The sequence below is a fragment of the Tachyglossus aculeatus genome, chromosome X1 (assembly GCF_015852505.1).
Source record: "Tachyglossus aculeatus isolate mTacAcu1 chromosome X1, mTacAcu1.pri, whole genome shotgun sequence".
NCBI lineage: Eukaryota > Metazoa > Chordata > Mammalia > Monotremata > Tachyglossidae > Tachyglossus > Tachyglossus aculeatus.
The window spans coordinates 48,765,273-48,792,547 of record NC_052101.1 but is presented as its reverse complement, the minus strand read 5'-3'; the positions used below and the strand labels follow the sequence as shown (position 1 = coordinate 48,792,547).

Here is a 27,275-nt window from a genome sequence, read left to right as displayed (position 1 = left end):
CCTATAAAAGCGCCGCGCCCGCCTCCCGCGCCGCAGTGGCTTGGCGGTTCGTGGCGGCCATTGCGCGGTCCGCTCCGTCTCCCCTTCAGCCCGACCCACCGACCGACCGACCGGGCGACCGTAAGTGTCCGCGGGACGGAGGGAGGGAGGGAGGAGACGGACGGACTGAGGGAGGAAGGGAGGCCGGCCCCGGGAGGTCGGGCGGCGGCGCCGCCGCGGCCTAGGCCTAGGCCTAGGCCTGAAGCCGCTCGGCGGGCTTCATCGCCCCCCCCCCCCCCCCAATCAATCAATCAATTGGATTTATTGAGCGCTTACTATGTGCGGAGCACCGTACTAAGCGCTTGGGAAGTCCAAGATGGCGACATCATCATCATCAGTCGTATTTATTGAGCGCTTACTATGTGCGGAGCACTGTACTAAGCGCTTGGGAAGTACAAACTGGCAACACATAGAGACAGTCCCTACCCAACTGTGGGCGCACAGTCTAAAAGGGGGAGACAGAGAACAAAACCAAACATACTAACAAAATAAAATAAATAGAATAGATAGGTACAAGTAAAATAGAGTAATAAATATGTACAGACATATATACAGGTGCTGTGGGGAAGGGAAGGAGGTTAGATGGGGGGGATGGAGAGGGGGACGAGGGGGAGAGGAAGGAAGGGGCTCAGTCTGGGAAGGCCTCCTGGAGGAGGTGAGCTCTCAGCAGGGCCTTGAAGGGACATATAGAGACAGCCCCTACCCAACAGTCTAGAAGGGGGAGACAGACAACAAAACCGAACATGCTGACAAAATAAAATAAATAGAATAGGTCTGTCCGAGTAATAAATATGTACAAACATATATACAGGTGCTGTGGGGAACACACCTCCCCCCCCCCCCCGGTTTGGGCAGACACACAAACACAGCCGGCCGTTGAGGTGTGTGGTTTTAGACTGTGAGCCCACTGTTGGGTAGGGACTGTCTCTATATGTTGCCAATTTGTACTTCCCAAGCGCTTAGTACAGTGCTCTGCACACAGTAAGCGCTCAATAAGTACGATTGATGATGATGGTTGTGTGTATGTGTTCGGGCCGGGGGGCCGATCTGCTTAGTCACCCAGCCCCCCGGCTTTCTACCGCATTGTCTCGGGGACCCACCCCCGTCCCCGGAGGGTCTGGGGGTAAAGGACGGCCCCCGCGCACCCTCCCATCCCAACGGTTTTAATTTAGCTTGTAATAATAATAATCAATCAATCAATCGTATTTAATGAGCGCTTACTGTGTGCAGAGCACTGGACTAAGCGCTTGGGAAGTCCAGGTTGGCAACATAGAGAGACGGTCCCTACCCAACAGTGGGCTCACACGATGGCATTTATTAAGCGCTTACTATGTGCAAAGCACTGCTCTAAGCGCTGGGGAGGTTCCAGGGTGATCAGATTGTCCCACGGGGGGCTCGCAGTCTTAATCCCCATTTTTACAGATGAGGTCACTGAGGCACAGAGAATCAATCAATCATACTTATTGAGCGCTTACTGTGTGCAGAGCACTGTACTAAGCACTTGGGAAGTACAAGTTGGCAACATATAGAGAGACAGTCCCTACCCAACAGTGGGCTCACAGTCTAAAAGAGTGGGCTCACACGATGGCATTTATTAAGCGCTTACTATGTGCAAAGCACTGCTCTAAGCGCTGGGGAGGTTACAAGGTGATCAGATTGTCCCACGGGGGGGCTCGCAGTCTTAATCCCCATTTTACAGATGAGGTCACTGAGGCACAGAGAATCAATCAGTTGTACTTACTGAGCGCTTACTGTGTGCAGAGCACTGGACTAAGCGCTTGGGAACTCCAAGATGGCAACATATAGAGCCAGTCCCTACCCAACAGTGGGCTCACAGTCTGAGAGAAGTGAAGTGACTTGCTCCAAGTCACCCAGCTGACAATTGGCGGAGGTGGGATTTGAACCCATGACCTCTGACTCCAAAGCCCGGGCTCTTTTCCAGTGAGCCACGCTGCTTCGGCCCAGGGGCCGGTCCTGCCCCTCCGACCCCCCCCACCCCAACGGGCTGTGAGCCCACTGTTGGGTAGGGGCCGTCTCTATATGTTGTCAACTTGTACTTCCTAAGCGCTTAGTACAGTGCCCTGCACACAGTAAGCGCTCAATAAATACGATTGATGATGATTCGTTCAGTCGGATTTATGCGCACTTACTGCGTGTAGATCACTGTACTAAGCGCTTATGATGCATGTGCGGTGAGTTTTTCACCGCAGGTTGACACCGAAAAGTAGGTAGGCTATAGGCCCTATTTGGGGCCTTTTGTGTTGTACCCCCAGTGGAGGTGTTCAATTTCAGGCCGGTTAAGACAATGCTGGCATTTTATTTTATTTTGTTTTTTTAGCTCTCCTGCGGTGCAATGAAACTTTCGAGCTTTACAGAGATAATTTACGTTTGGGTATTCATATGAAAGCCGCAGCAAGCGTCGAAAGTTGCAAAAACACTCTTCAAACTCAGTAGTCTTGGTTTTCTGTTCGGTTCATGCAGCACCTTTCATGAATATTGTTTAACAATAAGTGTGCTAAATATAGGAAATAGCATTTATGTTACAGGTTCCCAGATAATAATAATAATAATAATAATGATGGCATTTATTAAGCGCTTAGTATATGCAAAGCACTGTTCTAAGCGCTGGGGGGGATACAAGGTGGTCGGGTTGTCCCACGGGGGGGGCTCACAGTCAACCCCCATTTTACAGATGAGGTAACTGAGGCCCAGAGAAGCGAAGTGACTTGCCCGTGCTGTTTCCACTGAGCCACACTGCTTCTCTGTATGATGTGTGTGTGTGTGTATATATATATATATATATATATATATATATTATATATATATATATATATATACATGTATGTATGTAGTATGATCTCTGTAGTATTTAAAGCCTCATCCTAACTTTGAGATGAAGCACAGACTGACTAAGCAGAATTCTGTAACTTCATTTGTTTTGATCTTGTGAGGGAAGGTTTTGACTTGCAGCATTATGGATTGAATTGCAGTCTTTCCTCAAATAATTTCATAAACAGCCCTTCGGTGTATCAGATGGACGGTGACACCTACTTTGGTTTCTTGGTGAAAAAATTTTTTGATGTACTTTTTCATTGGGGGCTAGACCTCAGAATTTGGAGTTTACAGTTAATCTGCTCTGGGCTCTGCTCTGTTGAGCAGCGCGGACCGCAGTGCTGACATCCTGCTTACGGAGCCGGCGACAGTAAACAACCACTGAAGTTTTTGTGAGTTTCAAATTGCAAATTACAGAGCCCAGTTATTTTGACACTTAACAACATCAAAGAATAAAATAGTCATTGTTATTCATTTCCCGAAAGTCTTATTACCTACCTTTTCCCAGTTTCATGTATTGATTCATGACTGATTTTTCATCCTTGTATTTCATTCTCTAAAGATTTTTAAAAAGATAGCTGCAGTGTCCAGTTTGAGTACTTCTTCTGTAAAATAGTAATTGTTCCGAGGCTCTAAAACATTGAAGAAACCAGTAGACTTATTATTTAAGTTGCAGTTGAAAATAAAACCATTGATTTATGGGAGAAAATTCCAGAATTGTGTTCCCCTGCCTCACTTGGAATGGCAAAGAGGTGTCTTCCGAAATAATTCTGATCAGCTAGTTTAGCAATTTTCTGGCGACTGAATACTGTGCGAAATGATGACCTCATTTTACAGCCACTGCAGCTAAAGAGAAAGATATGAATTGTGGCACTGATCTTGCCCCTGAAGAGGGTAGAGCAGAGGCACCCTAGAGAGAAATTACAAATGCATCGTGGCTAGTATGTGAAAGTAGCCTGTTCATGGATCAGCTACGCGTTCTGTTCCCAAAACATCACAATTGCATTAAGTGCATTACTGTGTGCCAAGCACTGGGGTAAACAGAAGATAATGAGATGGCTCCCAGCGAGAGCGAAACGGCCCAAAGTCCAGCAGCAGGGACTAGAACCAGGGTGTCTGGGCTCTTTCCACTAGGTCACAAGGCGTCCCTGTTTGCCCATTGTGTTCCAGAAGGCCGTCAGATGCCTGTGGAAACAGTCACTGGACAAGACTGAGCTCCATGTGGGACGGAGAATGTGTCAAATCTGATGATATGGTATCTACTGCAGTGTTTAGTAGGGTGTTTGGCACATAGTAAACACTTAACAAGTACCATTAAAAAAAAAAAGGCCCATAAGGACCCTTGGTCTGTCCTTGGTAGAATGGCGCTGACCTGCCAGAGCCGCACTGTCGGCCCTAAAAACGAACCGAGGTCTTGGTGTGAAATTCAAGCTCCGTGTTGGGTTCGGTGAACAGGCCTGCCATCTGCACCCTCCTTCCCCACCCCGCCGACGTTTTATTCACTCGGGATTCAGCCTGGGTCCAAATGTTAAACGATTATTCTGACCTACTTGTCTGCCCTAAACCTATTTTTCCCTGGCAGGACTCTCTGTGGGAAACTTCCAGTTGTTTGGTAGCGCTTTCAGTGGCTATCAGTTCCATTGTAACCTGAGTGGGAGGATGGCGCCGGTAGCCGCCCATGTGAGCAGGGAGCATTATCCGTTGGCGTGTCAATAGGGGAAAGAAAACTAGAGCAGATGTATATCTCCTTTGACCACCCTGGGGAATTTTCATGTTCGACCCACCAATCCAGAGAAACTTCTGGCCCCTTCAGCAAGGTTCAGTGGAAAAGAGCACGGGCTTTGGAGTCAGAGGTCATGGGTTCAAATTCTGGCTCTGCCAATTGTCAGCTGTGTGACTTTGGGCAAGTCACTTCACTTCTCTGGGCCTCAATTACCTCATCTGTAAAATGGGGATTAAGACTGGGAGCCCCCCGAGGGACAACCTGATCACCTTGTAACCTCCCCAGTGCTTAGAACGGTGCTTTGCGCATAGTAAGCACTTAATAAATGCCATCATCATTATTATTATTATTATTAACATTAACCTTACTTCACCTTTGAGATGCTATTTAATAATAATAATTGTTTGTGGGATTTAGACGCTTACTAGGTGCCAAGCACTGTACTAAACGGTGTGGGAGATATAAGGCCATCCGGTCCCGCATGGGGCTCACAGTTTAAATAGGAGGGAGAACAGGGATGGAATTCCTGTTTTGCACATGAGGGAACTGAGGCACAGAGAAGTTGTTAAGCCCAAGATCACACAACAGGGAAGTGGCAGAGCTGGGATTACCAATGATTGACTGATTGATTGACTGATTTGCTAAGTCGCTTATACCAGTAGTGCTAAGGAGGAGAGGACTTCAGGGCTCAGGTATATTTAATTCATTCAGTCGTATTTATTGAGCCGCTTACCGTGTATAGAACACTGTACTACGCGCTTGGAAAGTACAGTTCAGCAACAGAGACAATCCCTACCCAACAATGGGCTCACAGTCTAGAAGGGGAGGAACAGAAAACAAAACAGACAGGCATATTTGCAAGTGTATTTCCGAAGACTCATCCCTTAACCTGACAGCTGATAAAGACACAATACGGATTTTTTTTTATCCACCAGGGAGTGAGAAATATCATTGAATACACACACACACACACTCACACTCTCTGACTATATATGCACATATGTGTGTATATATAGACACACACTGACTACATACACACATATGAGTGTATGTCTGTGTTTGTGTGTGTGTGTGTACATATACATATATATGTAAAGTTCAAACCTTGAATTCATGAGGTTTTCCAGGACCTTAGTGTTTTTCCAGATTCCCCCGGATCTTGCTGTCACCACCACAGGCTTTTCTCATTTCAATCACCCTTGCTGGCAAGCTGCACCCATTCCCCAAACCATTCACTGGAAATAGCCCAACAGAACTCTTCTTTCCTTCACTCCTCCACCCCGCTTTGCCCAGAGCACCATTCTCCCTATCCCCCACAGTAGATGCTTAATAAATAGTATTAGTGCTGATTATCAGGCTGGAGATAGAGGAACTCATCTGTTGGGGCTGAACGAGAACATACTGAGACCTAAGTGAATGTTCTAGGCGTTCAGCTATAAAGTCCAAGGACATCACTAGGTAAGAGCCAAAGTATGCAGTGTTCTACAGATATTGGGATGAGGATCTGCAAGCTGAGCCTTCCCAATTCTTATACAGCTTTTAATTTCAGCGAAACGACTTTGTGTTTTAGATGCCTTCGATTAAACTGCAAAGTTCTGATGGAGAGATATTCGAAGTTGATGTGGAAATTGCAAAACAGTCTGTCACTATCAAGACTATGTTAGAAGGTAAGGATTTCAAGCCAAGGGGTCCGAATCTGGGAAGAAGGTGGGAGATTTTGTTTCAGAAAGGTTCCAGCGTAGCAGAAACAGTGAATTTGTGCCCACTAGGCTCCCTTAACAAAGCAGGCTCCACAGGAAGAGTTGTATTTTCTAACAGTTTGATTTTTGCATGTGTAATTGATCACCAGACATTAGAAAGTTCTGTTGAGAATGTTCTGGTCCGATCAGAGCCGTATCCCAGAATAATTTTGCCTGTTGAGCTATTCAGCCTCCCTCTCTGGGGTTTATAACTGGGAAACCTGAAACACAATTTTAAAGTTCTGAGCTCTTGTAAGAACATTCCAGAATGTACAGTAATTGAACGTAGTAATATCTCAGAATTGTTTCTGCAGCTTTTCAGAGTCGATTTTGGTGGGCTGCGTCTTTTCTGGATCTCATCGAAGTGGTAATTTGGGGGAGTGATTTAGAGCTGTGGTTAAACTTCAAAGCGAGTTTCCTGTTGAAAGGAAAATTCAGGGAAGAAAAGAAGTGAAAGCTGGAAGCATAAACTACCCTGTGGCCAGTGTAGAGATTAATTCTTTTGCGTCAAACCACATTCTTTTCCACTAATCTTATAAGGAATTTGTGGATTAACGTACAGTGACTGTAATTTACCATAGGCAATATGCAGTCTTCCCAAATGTTGGTATGTGTGCTTACATTGAGCCACTTAGGTTGCAGATAGGGGTGGGTAATAAAATGATTGAAATGGACCCATGGGGTGGTAGTTCCAACTAACCGCATTGCTACATTCTGTATCCTAATTAGAAAATCTTTTCTGTTTATTTATGAAATTTATTCAGAGCTTATTATGCACTCAGCACTGTGCTAATGGCTGGAATCGAATCACGATTATTGGATCGGACACTCGTGTGTCTCATTTTTGCCGTTTAAATCCACAGGGATATGAAGCACCTTGGAGGGTCAGCAAGCTGACCGGCTTCCTGGCAGGCCACCTAGCTAGATGTTTGCGGAAGATGCTGTCTGAGTTTTGAAGCCTGGTTCTTAAGCCTTGCTCTTGGTATCCCAATCCTGCATGGTCCACGGGAGCCTCAGAAGGCATATTTATTTATTTGCCTCTCTCCTAAGAGCTCTTAACTAGGCTAAAATATAGTCTTGGGGGATTGCCTAGTTTCTGTCCTAACAAATGATTGTCGGCAAGGACGACGTGCAGGGAAAGTGACCTGGAGGGGGGCGCGGCGCAGGTGAACCCGAACTGAAACCAGCCGGCCGAAACCTTCTTCTGGCAGATAAATAACGTTCTTGGTTTCCTCTTGGTAGATGGCTGAAACACATTTAGTGAAATTGACCTTATGCTACCTTGGAGTGGCAGCTGCCAGTTTTGTTTTTTTTTAAAGTTGTTTGTGAGCTCATTTTTCCTTGGAAACATAATTCTTGGAGGACATGGGCAGATATTGGTAGGAGTTTAACTTCAGCCCCAGTTAAGTTATTCAACGCTTCAAGGGTTAGCGGTTTCCAGTTTTATCTTACTGATGTTGATGGGGCATGGGGAATTCAGGTATTGCACACTGGCAGTTTATGAACCAGGCACTTGTTTCTCTCTCTGGTCTAATTGTAGCATTACAGGACTTCTGTAACTTGAGAAAATGGAATAAAACACATTTAAAGCTGGAACGATGAGAGTTTCCCAAAATGTTGGCAAGTGGTAGAGTAGTCAAATCTAGGATGGGAGACCTTAGGGTACACAAGAGTCTTCCAAAAAGTTCTTGAAATTTAAATAGCTTTAAAAAAAAATCACTGTGATGACCAGGTGCAGTTTTATTTTTGGATGTGAATTCCTGTCTCTCCATGTGCTAAACGCACAGAGAACTTTGCAAACCCTTTGAGTTCATGCATTTTCTAGATGAAAATTACCTTTCACTTCCTTATCGCAGACCCAGGTCCTTTGAAAGTAACTTCTGAGTTTTAAAATAGGCTCATGTTTTGTATCTAGGGACAGCCAAAGTTAAATTTGCCAGCTCTGTTCTCTTGACTGGACCACAGACATTGCTTCTCTCAGTTGAGTGTCCTTTACCGCCCTGAAGTTCAATTTTTGTTAGCGAGGAATAAAATGGCAGTTTTCCTCAATGGCAGCGCCCTCCTCCCTGTTGCCTGCCCCCATTCCCCTTACCTGCCACCAACCCCTCACTCATATTGACCCTAGGATCTGGAAGGAACACTCCCTGCCTCAATCCACCAGACCATCCTCATCTTCTCAACCCTCCGAAAATCCGGTCTCCTCAACAAGGCCTCTCTGATTTAATATCCAGATCTATTCCAAATCTTATCAGCCCATCAGCCACTTAATAATGATGGCATTTGTTAAGCGCTTACTATGTGCAAAGCACTGTTCTAAGTGCTGGGGAGGATACAAGGTGATCATGTTGTCTCACGTAGGGCTCACAGTCTTAATCCCCATTTTACAGATGAGGTAACTGAGGCTCAGAGAAGGTAAGTGACTTGCCCAACGTCACACAGCAGACGTGGGGGAACTGGGATTAGAAGCCCGTGCTCTTTCCACTGAGCCTCACTGCTTCTCTGTGCACTTCTAGTGTACACACACACACGTATATATACATATATATGTATGTATATCCCATCCTCAACACTCAAGTATACATGAAGTGGCATGGCCTACTGGTTAGAGCATGGGCCTGGGAATCAGAAGGACCTAGGTTCTAATCCTGGCTCTGGCTCTTGTTTGCTGTATGACCTTGGGCAAGTCACTTAACCTCTCGGGGCCACGTGGGACATGGACTGTGCCCAACCTGATTACCTTTTATCTACCCCAGCACTTAGAACAGTGCCCGGCACATATTAGGCACATAACAAATACCATTAAAAAATTAATAGTATTCAAGTGCTTACTGTATGCAGAGCACTGTACTAAGCACTTGGGAGAGTACAGTGCAACAGAGGTCTCTTTTTTTAATGGTATTTAAGTGCTTACTATATGCCATGTTCCCTGCTCACAAGGAGCTTACATTTTTGTCATTCAATTTTGTATGCTCCAATTCCACTAGGACTCCTGGGTGAGTTGCCTTAGTGTACTGTACTTTCCCAAGTGCTTAGTACAGTGCTCTGCATACAGGAAACATTCAGTGAGTACCTTTGAACACTGGTCCTCAATGGGCGGTGCAGTTGATCTCCGAATTAGCTTGATGCCCTGCAGGTGACTTACACTGGCCCCTAGGGAAGTCCCTAGCTAAGCTCAGTTCATCGTTTTAAGGAAACTCTGGGGTCTCAGCTGGAAAGCTAACGTTTTTCCCCAGCCCCCTATCCGTATTACAAACTGCCTTTTTGAAATGTAGCCATTTGGGCTTGGTGGCTTTTGGGAGGGTGGGCATCGCAGAAATGATCTTGAGTGTACGCTTGAAAGTCTGGCACACGGAGCACACTGGGTTTTCTGTGTCTGGGCCTCAGCAGTCTCTGAAAACAGCATTTTGGCTGCACCGGCGCCCATGGAGACAGTGATGACGGCCACCACTGGCTTTAAAGAAGTGCTCGCCCTCCCCACAGGGCCTGTTCCACCCTTTGGTCGAAAACTTTTGTCATTCAATTTTGTATGCTCCAATTTCACTTCTTCTATTCATATTCTATTTCTTTGCCTTCCTTCTTCATTAGAATGTAAGATCCTTGTGGTCTTGTGCCTGTGCTGTCCCTCCCAAGTGAATTATGGTCAGCAGAATCTCAAATGTCATTACCGCTCATTCAGTGGTATTTATTGAGCTCTTACTGTGCGCGGAGCACTGTCCTAAGTGCTTGGGAGAGTACAGTATAATAATAGACACTATTCCCTGCCCACAGTGAGCTTACATTCTAGAGAGGGAGACAGACATTAATAGAAACAATGCATGCTCACCCTCCCCACAGGGTCTGTTCCACCCTTTGGTCGAAAACTTGACTGTTAGAGATGGTTTCAGGAAGTCCACACTTCCTTCGGCATCTCTGAAGGGGACCCAGGAGTGTGGTTCCCTTCGTCCTTCCATCAATCCCACGAGCCTGACCTAAAGTGTTCATTTTGTGGGGAGGGCACGGGATGGGGTGGTGTGCAGCCAGGCTGCACGACTCAAACTAGGGCATGTTCTTCAGCTTTGAACTGGCACTGAATTTGTATTGGGTTTGTAGATTTGGGCATGGACGACGAAGGAGATGATGACCCGGTCCCTCTGCCGAATGTCAACGCAGCAATATTGAAAAAGGTAAACTTGTCGATGGTGGCGGCTGCCTTCTCTGTTATTTCCCCTCTCCTGGGTGCACCGCCCGTTACCAGAGAGGATTTGCAGAGTTTTACCCACTGTCTCTTCCCATGTGATTCTGCATCAGTCGTGATGCCCAACGTTCAGAGCGGGATGCAGATCCTTCCAAGACGGGTTGTCCTGTCACTAGGGAAGCAGTCTGGCCTAGTGGAAGAGCACAGGCCTAGAGGTCCAAGGACCTGGGTCCTTGGCTCAGCCACTTGTCTGCTGTGTGGCCTTGGACAACTCAGTTTCTCTGCTTGCCCTTTTGTAAAATGGGGATTAAGTCCTACTCCCTCCTACTCAGTGTGGGACAGCAACTGTATCTGATTTTGTACCTACCCCAGTGCTTAGTACAGTGCTTGGCACATAGTATGCCCTTAACAAGTGTAATATCTAGAGCCCCAGCAGCAGCCTGGCAGTAATAATAGTATTTTTTTAAGCACTTGCTGCATGCAGAGCACTGTCCTAAGTCCTGGGAAGGAGTACGCAGATTAGAAACGAGGTGCTTCCAATCTCTGAACCCTAGAATTTTGCTCTGAACAGTTTGGTGGTGCCGTCGCATTGGTAAGTTTAGAAGCCATCAGGAAGAATTGTTCATCCTGAGACCTTTGGAAGTTACAACATCCCACAACTGTACAGTAGGGATCTGAATCTCCCTTCTGTGGATCTCTGGGGAATCGAAACTATGTTTGGTTCCCCTGTCATTTGGATTGGCCTTCCTCTCCAAGAAAATAAGCAGCTCTGAGTCTCAGAGGATCCTCCCCTCGGACTTTCAGATGCAGTTAGTGGCACTGAATGCTTGTAAAAGGTGGCATGGATTTCTCCAGAACCCAGATTAGCCGCAACCATGCTTCTGGTTTCCTTGCTGAGGAAATCGTTTGTCTCCTGCACACAGTCAGCCCCTGGCCCCTGCAGTTTGGATCATTAGGGGGTCTGCTGTAATGGGGACTGGGTTAGTACAGATAATAGAACACTGCTGTGTCACCCAGTTGCATTACGTTATTCATCCTAGCGTGGAGTGTCTGTTTTGGAGAATTACATTTAGACCTCTGCTTAGTATCTCCCCCCCCTTTTTTTTTAATGAGCTTATTGACCACTCACTCTGGGGTAGCAGAAACAGTTCCTGTCTGATACGGGGCTCTTGGTCTCCGAGAGGTAGGGAGTTAATATTTGGGGCTTGCTGGTTAAAGGGTGAGCAGTTCTATGTCAGAAAGTCTCAGGTCCATTTTGGGGGGCCCAGCATAGGGGCACGCAGCCATTGCCCAGGTGGCCCTATTTACCCATCAGGGAACGGTAGCAAAATGCTCTCCTTGTGCCTGGCTCCGGGCTCCAACAGTAGAGTCTTTTGGAAAGAGTCCTCGGGCAATCGGCACGCTGATCTGGCTTCATTCCCGGTTGCCTCCCACCCTTTTTTTTTTTTTTTTTTTTTAAATTCAGGTCATCCAGTGGTGTACCCATCACAAGGACGATCCCCCCCCACCCGAGGACGACGAGAACAAAGAGAAGCGAACGGATGATATCCCTGTGTGGGACCAAGAGTTCCTGAAAGTGGACCAAGGAACCCTCTTTGAACTCATTCTGGTATGATTCAGTGTGGCTGGGCAAGGCACTACAAATCCTCCAGATCCAGCAGGCAGTAGCACTTACCTCCCACCTCTCTCCTCCACCTCATCCCAGTGCCATCCTTCATCTCCCTCTCCACGTACTTGCCCCCGCCAACTCATCCCCATTCAACCCCTTCCTACCCCTCACCCTGTCCCCACCCTCCCCACAGCTTCTGCCACGTGGTCTATGGAACCCCCACTCCATCATGGGGAAGCTTCCCTTCATTATTGACCTGTTCCTGTCCCGGTCACTCCTCCTCCTCACCATCACTGAAACCTGGCTCTCCCCAGACAACACGGTCTCCCCTGCTGCTCTCTCCAGAGTGGGCCTCATCTTCTCCCACTCCCCTAGACTCACTGGGAAAGGAGGAGGTGTTGGCTTCCTTCTCACACCCCAGCGCTGCTTTTGCACCATTCCACCTGCCCCCATCCCTTTCTTTCCCTTCCTTTGAAGTCCATATCATCCGCCTCTATCACCCACTCCAGATTCTAGTAGCTGCCATCTACCGCCCTCAGGTTCCACCTCCAACGTCTTTAACCATTTTGATCCCTTCCTCACATTCCTTCTCTCTTTCTCCTTGTCTACATTGATCCTTGGGGACTTCAGTATCCACATAGATGTTCCTGGTGACCCCTTCCACTTTTGCCTTCGATCACTCCTCCATTTAACTGACCTCCTACTCCACCCCACCCCACCCACTCACCAACTTGGACATATGCTAGATTTCATCACCTCTAGCCACTGCACAGTCTCTACCCTCCCTGACTCCGAAGTCCCTCTACCTGACCACAACCTCCTCACCTGCCTTCTCTCCCCAACACACATCCGGTCTTTTGACCCCATTCAATTTCATCATCATCACTCCCCATTTAGCCTCCATACCCAACCAACTTTCCCCTTGAAGACCAGATTGACTCTCTCAACACCACCCTCTCTACTGAACTCAACTCACTCGCTCCTCCATCCTTTTGTCGCTCTCGAACCACCAATCTACAGCCCTGGATCACCTCTACAGTCCGCCTCCTTTGCTCTTGTGCACGAGCCGCAGAGCGTTGCTGGTGGAAATCTAGATATCAGGATGATTTCATCCACTTCAGGGTTATCCTTGCATGCTTTGTCTGCCGTCTGCTCTGCCCGGCAAAACTATTTCTCCATCCTTATTGACACTCTTGCCCATCACCCTTGCCAGTTGTTCCAGACATTCAGCTCTCTCTGCAGGCCCCCTGTCTGCCCGCCTCCCACATCCCTTGCCCTCAGTTACCTGGCCACTTATTTCATCAACAAAATTGACACTATCAGGCATGATCTCCTGAAAATCTCTCCAGTCCCTCCCCTCTCCCGCCCCTTCTTCAACTCTCCCTTCTTTCCCAGCAGTATCTCCAGAGGAAATCTTCTGCCCTCTCTCAAAATCCCCCCCCACAACCATCTGTGCATTCAACCACATTCCTTTGGGCCTCATCAAAACTCTTGCTTTCTCCCTTCTCTCCCTAACTGCCATCTTCAGCAGTTCACTCTACAATGGCTTCTTCCCCACTGCTTTTAAACATGCCCATGTCTCTCCTGTCCTAAAAAAAAAAAACCCCTCAGTTCCCTCCAGGTATTGCCCCATCTCCCTCCTACCATTCCTCTCAAAATCCTTGAGGAAGTTGCCTCAAGTTCCTGTCCTCCACTTCTCTCCTTGACCCCTTCCAATCTGGCTTCCGTCCCCTGCACTCCAAAGAAACCACCCTCTCACAGGTCACCAGTGGTCTCCTCCTCGCCAAATCCAACAACCTCTACTCCATCTTAATCCTCCTCGACCTCTTAGCTGCCTTGGACACTGTCGACCACTCCCTTCTCCTGGAAACTTTATCCAATCTTGGCTTCACTGTGTCCTCTCCTGGTTTTCCTCCTATCTCTCTGGCCGCTCGTGATTTTCGTTCTCTTTTGCGGTCTTCTCTGCCTCCTTTCCCCTAACTGTAGGTGTCCCTCAAGGATCAATTCTGGGTCCCCTTCTTTTCTTCATGTACACCCACTCCCTTGGAAAACTCATTTGCTCACCTGGCTTCAACTGTCACCTCTGTGCTGATGACACCCAAATCTACATCTCCAGCCGTGATCTCTCTTCCTCTCTGCAGTCTCCCATTTCCTCCTGCCTTCAAGACTCCTGTTGGATGTCCTCCCGTCACCTCAAACTTAATACAGCTAAAACTGAACTCCTTATCGTCCCACCCAAACCCTGTCCTCACGCCCACTTTCCCATCACTGTTGACGGCACCACCATCCTTCCTGTCTCACAAGCCCGTAACCTTGGCATTATCCTTGACTCATCTCTCTCATTCCACCCACATATTCAAGCCATCGCTAAATCCTGTCAGTTCTACCTTCACAACGTCGCCAACTCTGCACCTGCCTCTCGGTCCATACTGCTGTCACATTAATGCAAGCACGCCTTGATTATTGTATCAGCCTCCCTGCCTCCTGTCTCTCCCCACCCCAGTCCATATTCCATTTAGCTGCCCAAATCATTTTCCCTCAAAAACGTTCAGACCATGTCTCCCCACTCCTCAGGAAACTCCAGTGATTGCACATTCACCTCCACATCAAACAGAAAGTCCTTACCATTCGCTTTAAAGAACTTAATCACCTTGCCCCATCCTACCTCATCTCGCTACTCTCCTGCTACAACCCAGCTCACACACGTCGTTCCTCTAATGCTAAGCTTCTCATTGTACCTTAATTTCGTCTATCTCGCCACAGACCTCTCACCCGTGTCCTGCCTCTGGCCTGGAATGCCCTCCCTCCTCCTATCAGACAGATCATTGCTCTCCCCACTTCAAAACCTTACTGAAGGCACATCTCCTCCAAGAAGCCTTCCCTGACTAAACTCTCCTCTCCTCCCACTCCCTTCGCTCTCTCTCTCTCTCTCTCTCTCTCTCTCTCTCTCTCTCTCTCTCTCTCTCTCTCTCTCTCTCTCTCCCTCTCCCTCCCCCCCCCCCACACATATATATTATAATTTATTTATTTACTCTATATTAATGCCTGTCTTCCCTTCTTGACTCTGAGCTTGCTGTGGCTACTAATGTACTAATGTTGTTGTACTCTCCCAAGCTGTTAGTACACTTTTTTTGCACATAGTAAGCACTCAATAAATATGATTGAGTGAATGAAGGAAGGAAGTTAGCATTGATTACTGAGCTCCCATTGACCGAGAATTCATCGATAAATGTGGACTTGGCTTTTGAGCATAACTTAATGAGCTACTGAAACTGGTGCAAGTTGGCAGTTGAGCATAACTTAATGAGCTACTGAAACTGGCAGTTGAGCACCCCACCTACCCAGATCCCAGCGTACCCTTAAATTCCCCAGGGCTCTTCTGTGGATTTCAGTCCAGTGTCTTTTCTCACTGCAGGCTGCAAACTATTTAGACATCAAAGGTTTGCTTGATGTGACGTGCAAGACTGTTGCAAATATGATTAAGGGGAAAACCCCAGAAGAGATTCGCAAGACATTCAATATCAAGAATGACTTTACTGAAGAGGAAGAAGCACAGGTATCTGGGGACCTTTTGTGGGGGAGAAAATGGCCGTCCTGATACTGTAGTAAAATGATCTAGGTGGAGATGCTATTTAAAGCTGTGCTCCTGTAGCTTCCATGTTTTATGGAAAAAGAATTGTATGAGCCATTTTGCCTCTTCCCAGTTTAGCAATTTGGGAAGGAAGGGAGTCAGTAGGTGGCTGTGGCCAGAAGCCTGGACTCCAGCCGGGCTCTTCCATCCCCTCCATGAGCCATGGTGGCCTTTGACCTCTCTTCCTGCCTCCCCAGGTATCTTATGGGGAGGGTGGGGGCGGGCCCCCTCCCAACTTTCACAGAACTAAGGCTACAGGAGCTGCTATTTTGAGCTTGCTGTGAGGATGGAGGCCCGTCACCGGCCCCAGTGGAGGTGGGCAGCTAGGCAGGCCTCAAAGTTCGGCTCTTACATTTCCGTGCCAACTTTCTGTCGCCTTCTAGGTACGCAAAGAGAACCAGTGGTGTGAAGAGAAGTGAAGCTCTGTGCCTGTCGACACTGTAACACTGTAAGGATTGTTCCAAATACTAGTTGCACTGCTCTGTTTATAATTGTTAATATTAGGCAAATGCGGCAGTTGTTTCAACAGGACCTCATTCCTCTTGCATGGGTAGTGTGTCTTCTGAGTCCCAATCTGAACCCCCTCGCCATTCTTACCAGTGTAATCACACGTCTTTTTATTTTCCTCTGCTCTGAATAAAACCGCACCGTGCGTGAGTCCTGGGTGGAAAGGAACATTTTGGCTTTCTTTTCTTCTTTGGTTTGTGTAAAGCCATTATTGTCCAGTGATAACTTTAGTTTTATTGCTTCTTCGAGTGGACCTTTTAAGGAACGCTGGCCCTGTAAATAAAACCACTTGCAAAAACGTTTTCCTGAAACAGAACCAGCCAAGCGTTCTCTTTTTTCCCCGAGTCCGAACGTTCGGGGCGCAGGGGTTCCTGGCTGTCTCCTCCCGGCGGCCCAGGGCCAGGGTAGCCCACAGGCTCCCCGCGATGGGACGTAGGCAAATGGCAACGGCATCGGAAATCTCGACCAGTGAATGTTTTTGAGCTTGGACCAGATGGAGGTCCAACTACCAACTGGCAGAGTGCGGTGGTCGGGCAGAGGTGTGACTAGGCATGTTGGGAAGCTCTCACCGTCAGATGAGACACCGAACCCATGCAGTGTGTTGTCATCCCTGTTCATCCATGTTTCTGCTTGGTGGAATTTAGTAACAGCCCCGCTTGCATGCGAAGTACGAACTTAACTCTTGGTTGTTCGGCCGAAACCCGCACCCACATGAGGGCCATAGGTGAACCTAATCTGAGACCGTTTCAATAAAGTCAAGTTGCAGAGCAGGTGGTGTAAGTGGTGTCCTTTGGGGAAACGCTCCATGGATCGTCCTCGCCCCCTCGGATTGTTCTGTGTTGAAACAGCGAAAAGGTGTGATGTGTTTCCGTGTATCTGCAGCAATTCTGCCTCTTCACACTCCCAGTTCCTAGCGGTGTTCAAAGTTACTGTGATGACAATGGGAATGAGGAGTCAAGGGAGCACCAACTCCCAGCACACTCACGCACACAACCTTCCCCAACTGAATGCTTTGGCCTCTGTAACCATAAGGACCAGGGGGTGGTCTTCTGGCCAGCTAGTTGTTTGCAGTAGCTGGTAGATCATAACTTCATTCCCAGCATTAGCATTGTGCTCATTTCAAGTTGTTCCGCTTCCCTCCTCCCTTGTCCACCTGCCTCCCTCCCTCCGTCTCTCCCTGACTCCCTTCCTCCTGCCTTTTCTCCCTCCCTCCCTCCCTTATGTCCCAGTCTAGGAGACTAGTCTAGTCCAGCCCCATTCAAGGGGCCTCTGGCTGCTGATCATGGGGCTTCCTGAATGTCTGGACCTGTCTCATTCTCAATACCCCTCAACCTGAGCCCCTTCTGGGTCCTGTATTGCCTCTCCTTGGCCTTCCTTCTCCACCATGCATCTCTATCACCTGGCAGACCATAGCAAAGCGGTGTGTGGTTGGAGCAGCTCAGTGCTAACAGGCTGTATCGCGGGGGGTGACCTTAGAGAGCTTGCCTCCCAAGTTCTTCTCTGGTCTTGGGACAGGAAATCTGTTGGTCAGGAGTGTGCTGTCGTTTTTGTGACCCTGCCATTGCCCTGGTGGAGTTAATAAAGGTTGCGATGGATGAGCTGAGGTGGTAACTTGGCCTACGTAGAATAAAGGGGCATTGGTATCTTTCAGCTGGTATGAAAGATGGTCAGGACTTTCAGATTGGTGGTAGAAAACTTCCCTTGAGGTTTTGCTCGGGAGCAAATGGGCCGGTCTTGATAGCTGGGAAAGGGAAATGGGCCTATTGTAGTGGAGAGCAGAGGGTTGGGAAGTCAAGATCTCCCCTCTAGTCCCAGCTCTGCCAGCGGGCTAATGGGTAACCCCAAGTGTATCGCCCCAGTTTCCTAATCTCCCTGATCCTGCTTCTCATTACTTGACAGGACAAAACGAGAAGGGTAATGTGGAAAAAGTAAAATGCTCTGCAAAGGCACGGTGGAGGAAGGGAGGTAGATAAGGAATGTGGGACTTATTCAGGGAAAGGAAGTGATTGAGGGGCAGGCTTGGAGGAGAGCGATAATGAAAACAATCAATCAGTGGTATTTATTGAGCACTTATGTGCAGAGTACTGTATTAAGTCCTTAGGAGAGTGCAGTACAGCAGACTTAGCGCACATGTTCCCTGCCCATAACGAACCTTGTCTAGAGGCATGGAAGGGGTGTATGTCTGTCTAAGAGACATGGGTCCTATCCTCAAGGAACTTGCAGTTTAGAGGGGCGGGCTGACAGACATAAGCTATTCATAAACATGTGCCACTACTAGGAAAAGCTTAGGACAAACAGGTAATTACGGGGACCAGTGACAACTGTTAAGTTCCTGTTTTGACTCCTTTTAGTGGCACTTGCAAAGGAAACACCAGGTGACCTCCAGGAATGTGTACCCTTATCCATATGGGACTCAGAATCTAAGAGGCAGAGGATGACAAGTATTCTTATATTGTAGATAGGGAAACTGAGGCCCAGAGAGATTGTGACTGCCCAAGGTCGGTGGCAGAGCTGGAAATAGAACCCTGGTCTCCTGACTCCAGACCCATTCTCTTTCCATTAGGCAGTAGCTGCTTCCCTGCCAAAACCTAGCTGATGGGAGCGGCCCTGGGCCCAGGGGTGGTGGCAATATTTATTGAACACCCACTTGGTACAGAGCACTCTACTGGGCACTTCGGAAGAATAAAGACATGCCCCCTCCCTGCCCACAAGGAGCTTACACTTCCAACGAGGGAGACAAACATACAAATATTTAAAAATCGAGTGATCTAAATAAATACCAGAGTACACATATACCCACGAATTCCGAGGAGGGTACAATAAAGCAGCATGGCATAGTGGAAAGAGCCCGGGCTTGGGAGTCCAAGGTCGTGAGTTCTAATTCTGGCTCCGCCACTTGTCAGGTGTGTGACTTTGGGCAAGTCACTTCACTGCTCTGGGCCTCAGTTCCCTCATCTGTAAAATGAGGATGAAGACTGAGCCCCACGTGGGACAACCTGATTACCTTGTATCTACCCCAGTGCTTAGAACAGTGCTTGGCACATAGCGCTTAACAAATACCAACATTATTATTATTAAGTGCTAAATAAATAGGACTGATTGGAGAGTATAAGTTCTTACATGTTAGCGTTGGCTGAAAGGTTACTGGGAAAATGAGGAAAGCTTGAAGAAGTTGGGATTTGAATATGGGGAGAACTGTGTCTGATCTGGGGAGTTGTTTCAAGCTGGGAAGGGAACAGCTTGAGCCACTGGACATTAGTGGGGGATTGGAGGGCGAGGTACAGCTAGGAGGGTGGTTTGGGGGCAACAAGGACAGCAGGCTGGAGAATAGTGGGAGAAAAGACTGATAGGTCCAGTAGGGCTAGAGGGTGGAGAGCCCTGAAGTCCATCCCATGATGAGGAGTTTTAGTTTGCTGCGGGAGCTGGTGGAGGGATTTGAGGAGAGCAGAGAGAGTCGTGTTAACATCTGTCTCCCTCTCCAGACTAAGGTCATGCCTGCCGATTCTGTTGTATTCTCCCAAGCGTTTAGTACGGTCCTCTGCATATAATAAGTGCCCAAACAATACGAGTGATTGTGGGCCGAGGCCTCGGGAAAATGATCCGTGCAGCTGTGTGTGGTTTAGATTGGAGGCTGAAGCAATAGTCAATCAATCGGTGGGACTTATTGAGCGCCTACTATGTGCAGAGCACTGGACTAAGTGCGTAGGAGAGTACAGTCCAACAGAGTTAGCGGGAGCATTCCCTGACCACAACAAGCGTACAGTCTAGAGGGCCGTGGCTAGACTGTTGCTTGTCCGGGGAGGAAGCAGCTTGGAGGTTCAGTCTCCCTATCGGGAGCTGAGGATATATGACCGTTGGACGGCTGCCAAAGTGGGGCAACGTGGCGTAATAGAGCATGGGCCTGGTATTTGGAAGGTCATGGGTTCTAATCCAGTCTGCTGCTTGTCTGCTGTGTGACCTTGGGCAAGCCACTTCACCTCTCTATGCCTCAGTTGTGTCAGCTAAAATGGGGATGAAGACTGTGAGCCCTATGCTGGACGAGGACTGTGTCCAACCAATTTGCTTGTATCCACCCCAGCACTTAGTACAGTGCCTGGCACATAGTAAGTGCTTAACAAATACCATTATGATTATGATGATGATGTAATTCCAGGGGCCAAGTGGGCACCTGGCCCGGGGCCTTGCTGTGCCCATGGGACTGAGAAGCAGCTGGATGCCGGTGGGTGAGGATGTTCTTGGTGGACTGCAGGTAGGGCTCCAGGCCTGCCCAGCGAGGGTTCCCCTTCCCCCGTGCTTCCTTGGCTCTGGGGCCAATGGCAAACTGCTCTGACTCGCTGCTGCTGCTGCTACCGCAACGTAACGTGTCGTATCGACTGACGGTGGTAACTTGGAAAAATTTTCAGATGTGAAGTGGTGCTGTTACAGAGGGTGAACGATGTAAAGGGCTTGGGAAAGGGGAAGAGAGAGAGAGAGAGTGTGTGTATGTGTGTGTGCATGTGTGTTCATGCACGAATGAGAAGCAGCGTGGCTTAATGGAAAGAGCATGGACTTTGGAGTCAGAGGTCAAGGGTTCGAATCCCGGCTCTGCCAGTTGTCAGCTGTGTGACTTTGCGCAAGTCACTTAGCTTCTCTAGGCCTCAGTTAGCTCATCTGTAAAGTGGGGAATAAGACTGTGAGTCCCATGTGGGACAACCTGATCACCTTGTATCTACCCCAGCGCTTAGAACAGTGCTTTGAACATAGTAAGCGCTTAACAAATACCATTATTATTATTATTATTATTATTATTATTATCCAACCTCCCTGAAGCCCTGGGCAGACAGGCATTTGCTGACTCATTCAGTCAATCATATTTATTGAGTGCTTCAGGTGTGCATAGCTCTGTACTAAGCACTTGGGAGAGTACAATGTACCACTAATCAGATACATTCCCTGCCCTCAATGAGCTCACAGTCCCACCCCCAACGACCCTCTGCCCTAGTGGTTCTACCCCATTCCCACCCTTCGCAAACCCCAGCTTTTTCTGCTGCTGGTAGCTCTGAGTTAACGCATTCCCGCCCCCCCCCCCCCCCCCCCCCCATCTCCCTCCCCTTTGGCTTGTCGAACTCTTAAGTTGGACAGGGGAGAGAGAATCATCTCATCTGTCAGTGTGATGCCAGGAATCTGTCAGTGCGATGCCAGGCCAGGGGGCTACTGTGGTACAACAGTCGACCAATGCCCCCTGTCCACCCTCTGGCTCCAGAAGGTCTTAGAAAGCCACTCTTCCATTACATCAAATGAGGCAGGGTTGGGTCTCCCGTGTCCTTGTTTGGTCCCAGAAGGTGTGGGTTGTGTGTCTTCCTGGAGAAGGACCTGGCCGCCACTGCTCTGCAAGCGCTCAGTAAGTATCCCTGGTGGATTGTTAGGCCCCTGGACGCCCAAGTGTCCCAACTCAGACTGAAGCCACCATCTGCTGCTATTCAGATGGAGGCTCCTCGCTGCTGCTGCTGCTGCTAGACACATGGCCTTGGACCGTGAATCAGGGCCGCCCTCAGGTAGACTGGTGGACGTATCCTGGAGGCTTCTGGGCATTGATCGGCACGCCTGCCAGTGTGGCAAATCCCCGACGAGACTTCGTGCTTGAGGGTTTTTAATGATGGCAACAAACCCCACTCAGAATTTCAGCAACCAGGCTCCCCTGGGCCCTTGGTCCTGATGGAATCCAGCGTGTTCTGGGCCGGGTGAGTGTGTGGCGACTGCCTCCCGGTCCTCTTTGTGTTCTGCTGCCAGGGCTCCAATACAGCTCTCTTTGGCCTCTCCTCCACCCGTGTAGCTGATCTCCCGCTGAATCCCCCTGGCCCTCCACTCAGTATGGCTTTGGAGCTTCCTGGTAGGGCTAGAGAAATCAAGAACTGGATCTTTTGATCTCAGCTTGGGTCTCAGTTTCCCCACTGGTGGGAACACTGGGTGACTCCAGCCCCCGCCCATGTACGAGGGTATAATGGCCCCAAGATCAAGCAGCTAGGCCCCTGGAAGGAAGCTGCTAAAGAAACTCAAGACGTTCTTGGCATTTTTGGGTTCTTTTTAGGCTAGAGTTGTCTTCAGAAGAAGGCCTAACTGTGGGTTTGACTGTTCACAGAGCCAATCAGGTAAACTGAGAGCTGCCAGCTGGGGTACAAAGAGAAACGGGTTTTCTGGGAAAAAAGAAAAAGCGCCAACAAAAACAAAGCTCTCTTTATCTAGGAGAACAAACTCAGATTGTGTTGTGCGCTCTCCTCAGTCTGTATGCCGAGCCCTCCCGCTCAGCCTCCAGTTACTCCGACGCTGGTTTTCTTTTCTGGAGTCTGTGCCCGCCCTGACCTTTTGGGGCCCTGTCCTGTCTTCCCTGCAAGCCTCTCCTCCTCTGCTTCGCACAGGAGGGCTCTGACCAGCCCCTTTCAGTGGCCAGGGCTTATTTTTGTCAGCGCGAGGCTCCCCATTGTTGGCCCTGCCTGCTGGCCACGATGCCTACCCACCTATGGGTTTGGGGGCTGGCCCATTTGGGGGTTCAAAGGGCTGGACAAGTTGGCCTCTGAAGTTGTCTGCCTCCAGTAGGGGAGGGCTCATCCCGGAGGGGAGTGATCAGCAGCAGGTGGCCATCACCACCCCATCCCTAGTGACAGGAAACAGGCTGCTTCACGGCAGCGGATGCCTTTAGATTAGACCTTGGAGCATGCATGCTGGAATAGAGTCCGGAGTAGAGCTGTCTGTCATGGAACAGAGTGGGGTGCAAACTGGGTAGCCTCCAGGCCCCATCACCTCTGAGACCCCACAGACAGAAGCCTAATCTGTTCTATTGTACTCTTCCAAGCGCTTAGTATAATAATAATATAATAATATCAATTAATAATATTAATTAAAATAGTATATTAATAATAATAGCATTTATTAAGCGCTTACTATGTGCAAAGCACTGTTCTAAGCGCTGGGGAGGTTACAAGGTGATCAGGTTGTCCCACCGGGGGCTCACAGTTTTAATCCCCATTTTACAGATGAGGTAACTGAGGCGCAGAGAAGTTGTGACTTGCCCAGAGTCACACAGCTGACAATTGGCGGGGTCAGGATTTGAACCCATGACCTCTTGACTCCAAAGCCCGGGCTCTTTCCACTGAGCCACGCTGCTTCTAGTACAGAGAAGCAGCATGGCCTAGTGGCAAGAGCAAAGACTTGGGAGTCAGAGGACGGGGCTTCTAATTCCGGCTCTACCACTTGTCTGCTGTGTGACCCTGGGCAAGTCACTTTTCTGGGCCTCAGCTACCTCCTCTGTAAAATGAGGATTAAGACTGTGAACCCCATGTGGGAGAACCTGATTACCTTGTATCTACCTCAGTGCTTAGAACGCTGCTTGGCACAGTGCTTAACAAGCACCACCATCATCATCATCATTATTATTATTCCAGTGCTGTGCACACGTAAGCACTCAGTAAATACCACTGATTGATAATCAGGTGGGGTGGCCCCTCATTAAAGCCATGCTGTGATGGCTGTGGCCTCGGGGAAGGATGCCTGTTTCCCCTATCCCTGTTCTTTTAGACTGTGAGCCCACTGTTGGGTAGGGACTGTCTCTATGTGATGCCAATTTGTACTTCCCAAGCGCTTAGTACAGTGCTCTGCACATAGTAAGCGCTCAATAAATACGATTGATTGATTGATTGATTCATTGCTGGCTTGACCCAAATCCCCCTGCCACCACTCTGAAGCCAGGTGGGAAGGCAGCCGTGGGCCCCCCTGGAGCTGAACCCTTGCCAGCCTCCTCACCAAAAAGAAACACTTGGTGGGTTTTGACTGTTAGCAACCCTTTTCTGAACGGGCAGCTTGCTGGCAAATCTATTTTTAAAGCTGTAAACATTTTGAACATGAAGGCCAAAAAAATTACAAAATCTTTGGAGTTAAAAAAAAAAAAATTACAACTTGGGGTGGATGGGTAACTGGACCAAAGGTCTGTTCAGTCGAAAAACATTTACCTCTGCTCCATACGAACAGTGGTGCTGCTGAACAATGGGCGTTGCAGTGACTTGTACATTCATAACTCACTGCGGGATGTACAGTGGATTTTAACACAATTAAAGCTGCCGTCTGTGGATGGAAATCTGGCTGCAACCCTGACTGAGGAGTGATACTCTTGTTTAAGGGCGAAACATATATGTCTGCTTTCGGGGTTCCTGATGAAGGCTCTCGACTTGTTACAATACTGCTGGAGAAGAACATTTTATTTACTCCTGCGTCTTTTCGTTTTGCACTGAGCAGCCTGCCATTTGCATGGACTCATGTGAAGCTGAATGAAACATGTTGTCAACAGTGGACAACATGTTGTCAACAGAAAGGGAGACCGCCTCCCTCCCCATCCGCGGGACCGAGGGGGATGCCACATCCTCCGCGTTTCCGAGGTCGCAGTGCGGGGCGGTTCCTGGCTGGCCTCCATTCCTTGGGGGCAGAATTGCCACGGGTGTCAAAAAGTGCCCTCCTCCAGCCATCCCAAGAGCACGTTATATCTTCTGCCGGTGGTTAGTCCTCGGCAAGGGCGGGATCCGAGACCCCTTCTAGCTGCTGAGTGCGGGGGACGCTGGAGAATAAATACCGTGGGGAGCGACGAGGAGCCAGAGCGGCAGAAAGGTAAGTGAAAGCAAACTAGTGTGGGGCGGGATACTGGACTCAGCCTGCTAACAATCAAGAGTTGATACAGAGCCCCGGTAAAAAGTATCTTTATTCTCATGTAAAAAAAGGTCAACTCTGTGGTGATGCCTTAAAACAATACAAAAATACTTTGTACATTATAATGATTCTTTGTCTTTTTTTTGAGGAATTCTGGCAATGCTACAATAAGAATAATACTTTGTCTTCAGTATCCAAGAGCCATCAAGTAGAGTAGGAAAATAGAGACTCTGCTAAGAATGATGTGTGGTCCCTTCTGCATTTAAGAATGTATATACACTTTGGAAAGTGGGCCAAAAAAAGACAATTTTGAATTTTTTTTGTTGTTTCCAATGCTCACTATGGAAACATGGGCTCCAAAATGCTAAAACTGCCTGCTGGGCTGCTGTTGACTTTTAATTTGTTTCCTAGTGGGCTACTGCTGTCAACTATGACATCCTACTAGAGCTTTCTGGCCAGTGGCCCGAGGGCTGACTAGCCAGCCCTCGGGACCTCTCTTCCTTCTTCCTGATCCCCAGCCTTTTGGCCATTTTATTGCTGCTGTGCGTTTTCCATAGGGGTAGGTAGGGCAGAGTCTGGCCGGGCCAGGTAGAAGAGGGGAAATGGGGCCATGGGGTGAACTAGGGACCATTCTGGTACCCCAAAAACATAGTACGGGGGCGGGGGGGAAGAAAGGGATTAAGACTACTGCGTGTTGAGGATTTTGGGTCGCTGTGGGATTGCTCTTCTTGCTGCTTTCTTTGTTTCTCTCCACCGAGCCTCTGGTGGGTCTGGTGCCCAGACTGAAATCACGGGAGAGAGAAAAGCATGGTCTCTTCCCTATTCTGGCCCACGCAGATGGCCACTGCCGCACGCCCTGTCCTCTACTCTGAGCCACCCGATTGACCAAGGCAACCATGGGGGGCACGTGGCTGCTGGGGCTCCAGGCCCGGGCCCACCCGGGCTCTGGTGTCTTTTGGCGCTGGGAGGGTGCCTCCCTGGCTGGGTTTATTGCGAGCAGCAGCCCCGGTCTCGAGCGGCCTCTGCAAATGGTGCCTTCCCGCCCTGCCACCTGGGCTGTGGGCATCTTCTATCTGAGCATCTGCCGCTGGCACGCGGGTCCCCCGGGGAGGCTCCAGGTTCCACGGGCATGTGCTCGCGGCTGGTGCGGGACGGCCCCCGAACGGCTTTACAGTGAGCAAGTCTGTGCTCCTCGCTCTTAAGGCGGGAGAGCAGGGGCTGGGCCCCTGGGCTACCCTCCTCCACCTTGCTCTCAGGCGGCGGGAGGAAGCCCGGCGGATGAGGCTGAGGAGCCGGCTGGGGGCTCGAGGCCGCTTCCTGCGCCGCCGCCCGGGGAGGCCGAGTGTCAGAGGCGTGAAGGGTCGCCGGCCGGCGCTGTGGAGGGCTGCTACGTTCCTACGGCCGCGCCGACGAAGGCAGGGTCGTCGGAGCCGACCGGCGAACGGAGCACGGAGGAGCACCGGGCGGGGGGGCCGGAGGCAAGGGTGGCCGCGGGGCCGTGGAGGTGGGTGGGCAAGGGGTGGGCCGGGTGTCTAAGGGCTAGGTCGGCGGGGCTAGCAAGCTCATCGGAGGTAAAAGCGGCGGGGATGGAGCGGAGCGCGTCCGGAGGGGAAGGAGGGGAGTCTATAGCACTGCCATCGGAAGAAACGGGGCTGGCACAGCGTCCTTCTCCTTGTAAGTACCGAATGCATTTCTTTTTCCTCCTAGGAATAGTGAAGAGAGTTATCTGTAAACAAAGGGTGAATTTACAGGGTCACACTCTTAAAATGAACCATTCAGGTAGTCAGAGCAACAGGGCTTCCCTGCTGGAAACAACGCCTCCTCGATTACTGCCGCCTCTCCCCCGCAATCCACCCATTCCCTGGCGTAGGTGGGGGCTGGCAGAGACTGGGGGGATGGGGTAATGTTTGCTTCCCATGGGTGACAAGTGGAGTCTGCCCATTTGGTCACTGGGTGACTGTGGCCCCGGGTCCCCAGCTTCAGGGACGTGGTTCCAGGAGAGGGAAGGGGGCCATCCCTTCCTGAGAGGGCAGCCATCCTCCTGCCTGCCGAAGCCGGGGGCAGCTGGGCAGTGCCTCACTTCTAGGCTGGTGCTAATGTTTAGGCCCGTCGGGTTAGGGGGCAAGGGGGTGATGACAGCCACTGGGGGACCAGAAGGCCCCTCCTCAGCTTCTCGCCACTCCCAGCCTACGTGCACCCTCCGGGACCAGTCCTGCTTGGATGCCACGCCGATCTGGCCAGTAAGTGCTTACTGCTTACCTCTGCTGGAGCAGGGGAGGGGAGAGGAGGGGACTGGTTTGATGGGCATTCTGAGGGGAGTCCCACTCCATGTTTCAGCCACGGCCTCCCAG

At 49.4% G+C, this 27,275-nt stretch overlaps 2 protein-coding genes across 2 annotated transcripts in view; one reads left to right on the top strand and one right to left on the bottom strand.

Annotated features, from left to right (window-relative positions):
* The first annotated feature begins 31 nt into the window (after positions 1 to 31).
* Positions 32 to 17,024, top strand: SKP1 (S-phase kinase associated protein 1). The gene is made up of 6 exons (XM_038772522.1): positions 32 to 120; positions 6,165 to 6,261; positions 10,423 to 10,496; positions 11,973 to 12,116; positions 15,532 to 15,672; positions 16,131 to 17,024. Exons 2-6 carry the CDS (start codon positions 6,165 to 6,167, stop codon positions 16,164 to 16,166), a joined length of 492 nt encoding a protein of 163 aa, XP_038628450.1. The 5' UTR covers positions 32 to 120; the 3' UTR covers positions 16,167 to 17,024.
* Positions 17,025 to 26,467: 9,443 nt separating this feature from the next.
* The window catches only part of TCF7 (transcription factor 7), an 82,554-nt gene continuing 81,746 nt past the window's right edge, over positions 26,468 to 27,275 (bottom strand). The window contains exon 8 of the mRNA XM_038772609.1: positions 26,468 to 26,627. Within this exon, the coding sequence (XP_038628537.1) occupies positions 26,548 to 26,627 (80 nt within the window). The 3' untranslated portion in view covers positions 26,468 to 26,547. The remainder of the gene's footprint in view (positions 26,628 to 27,275) is intronic.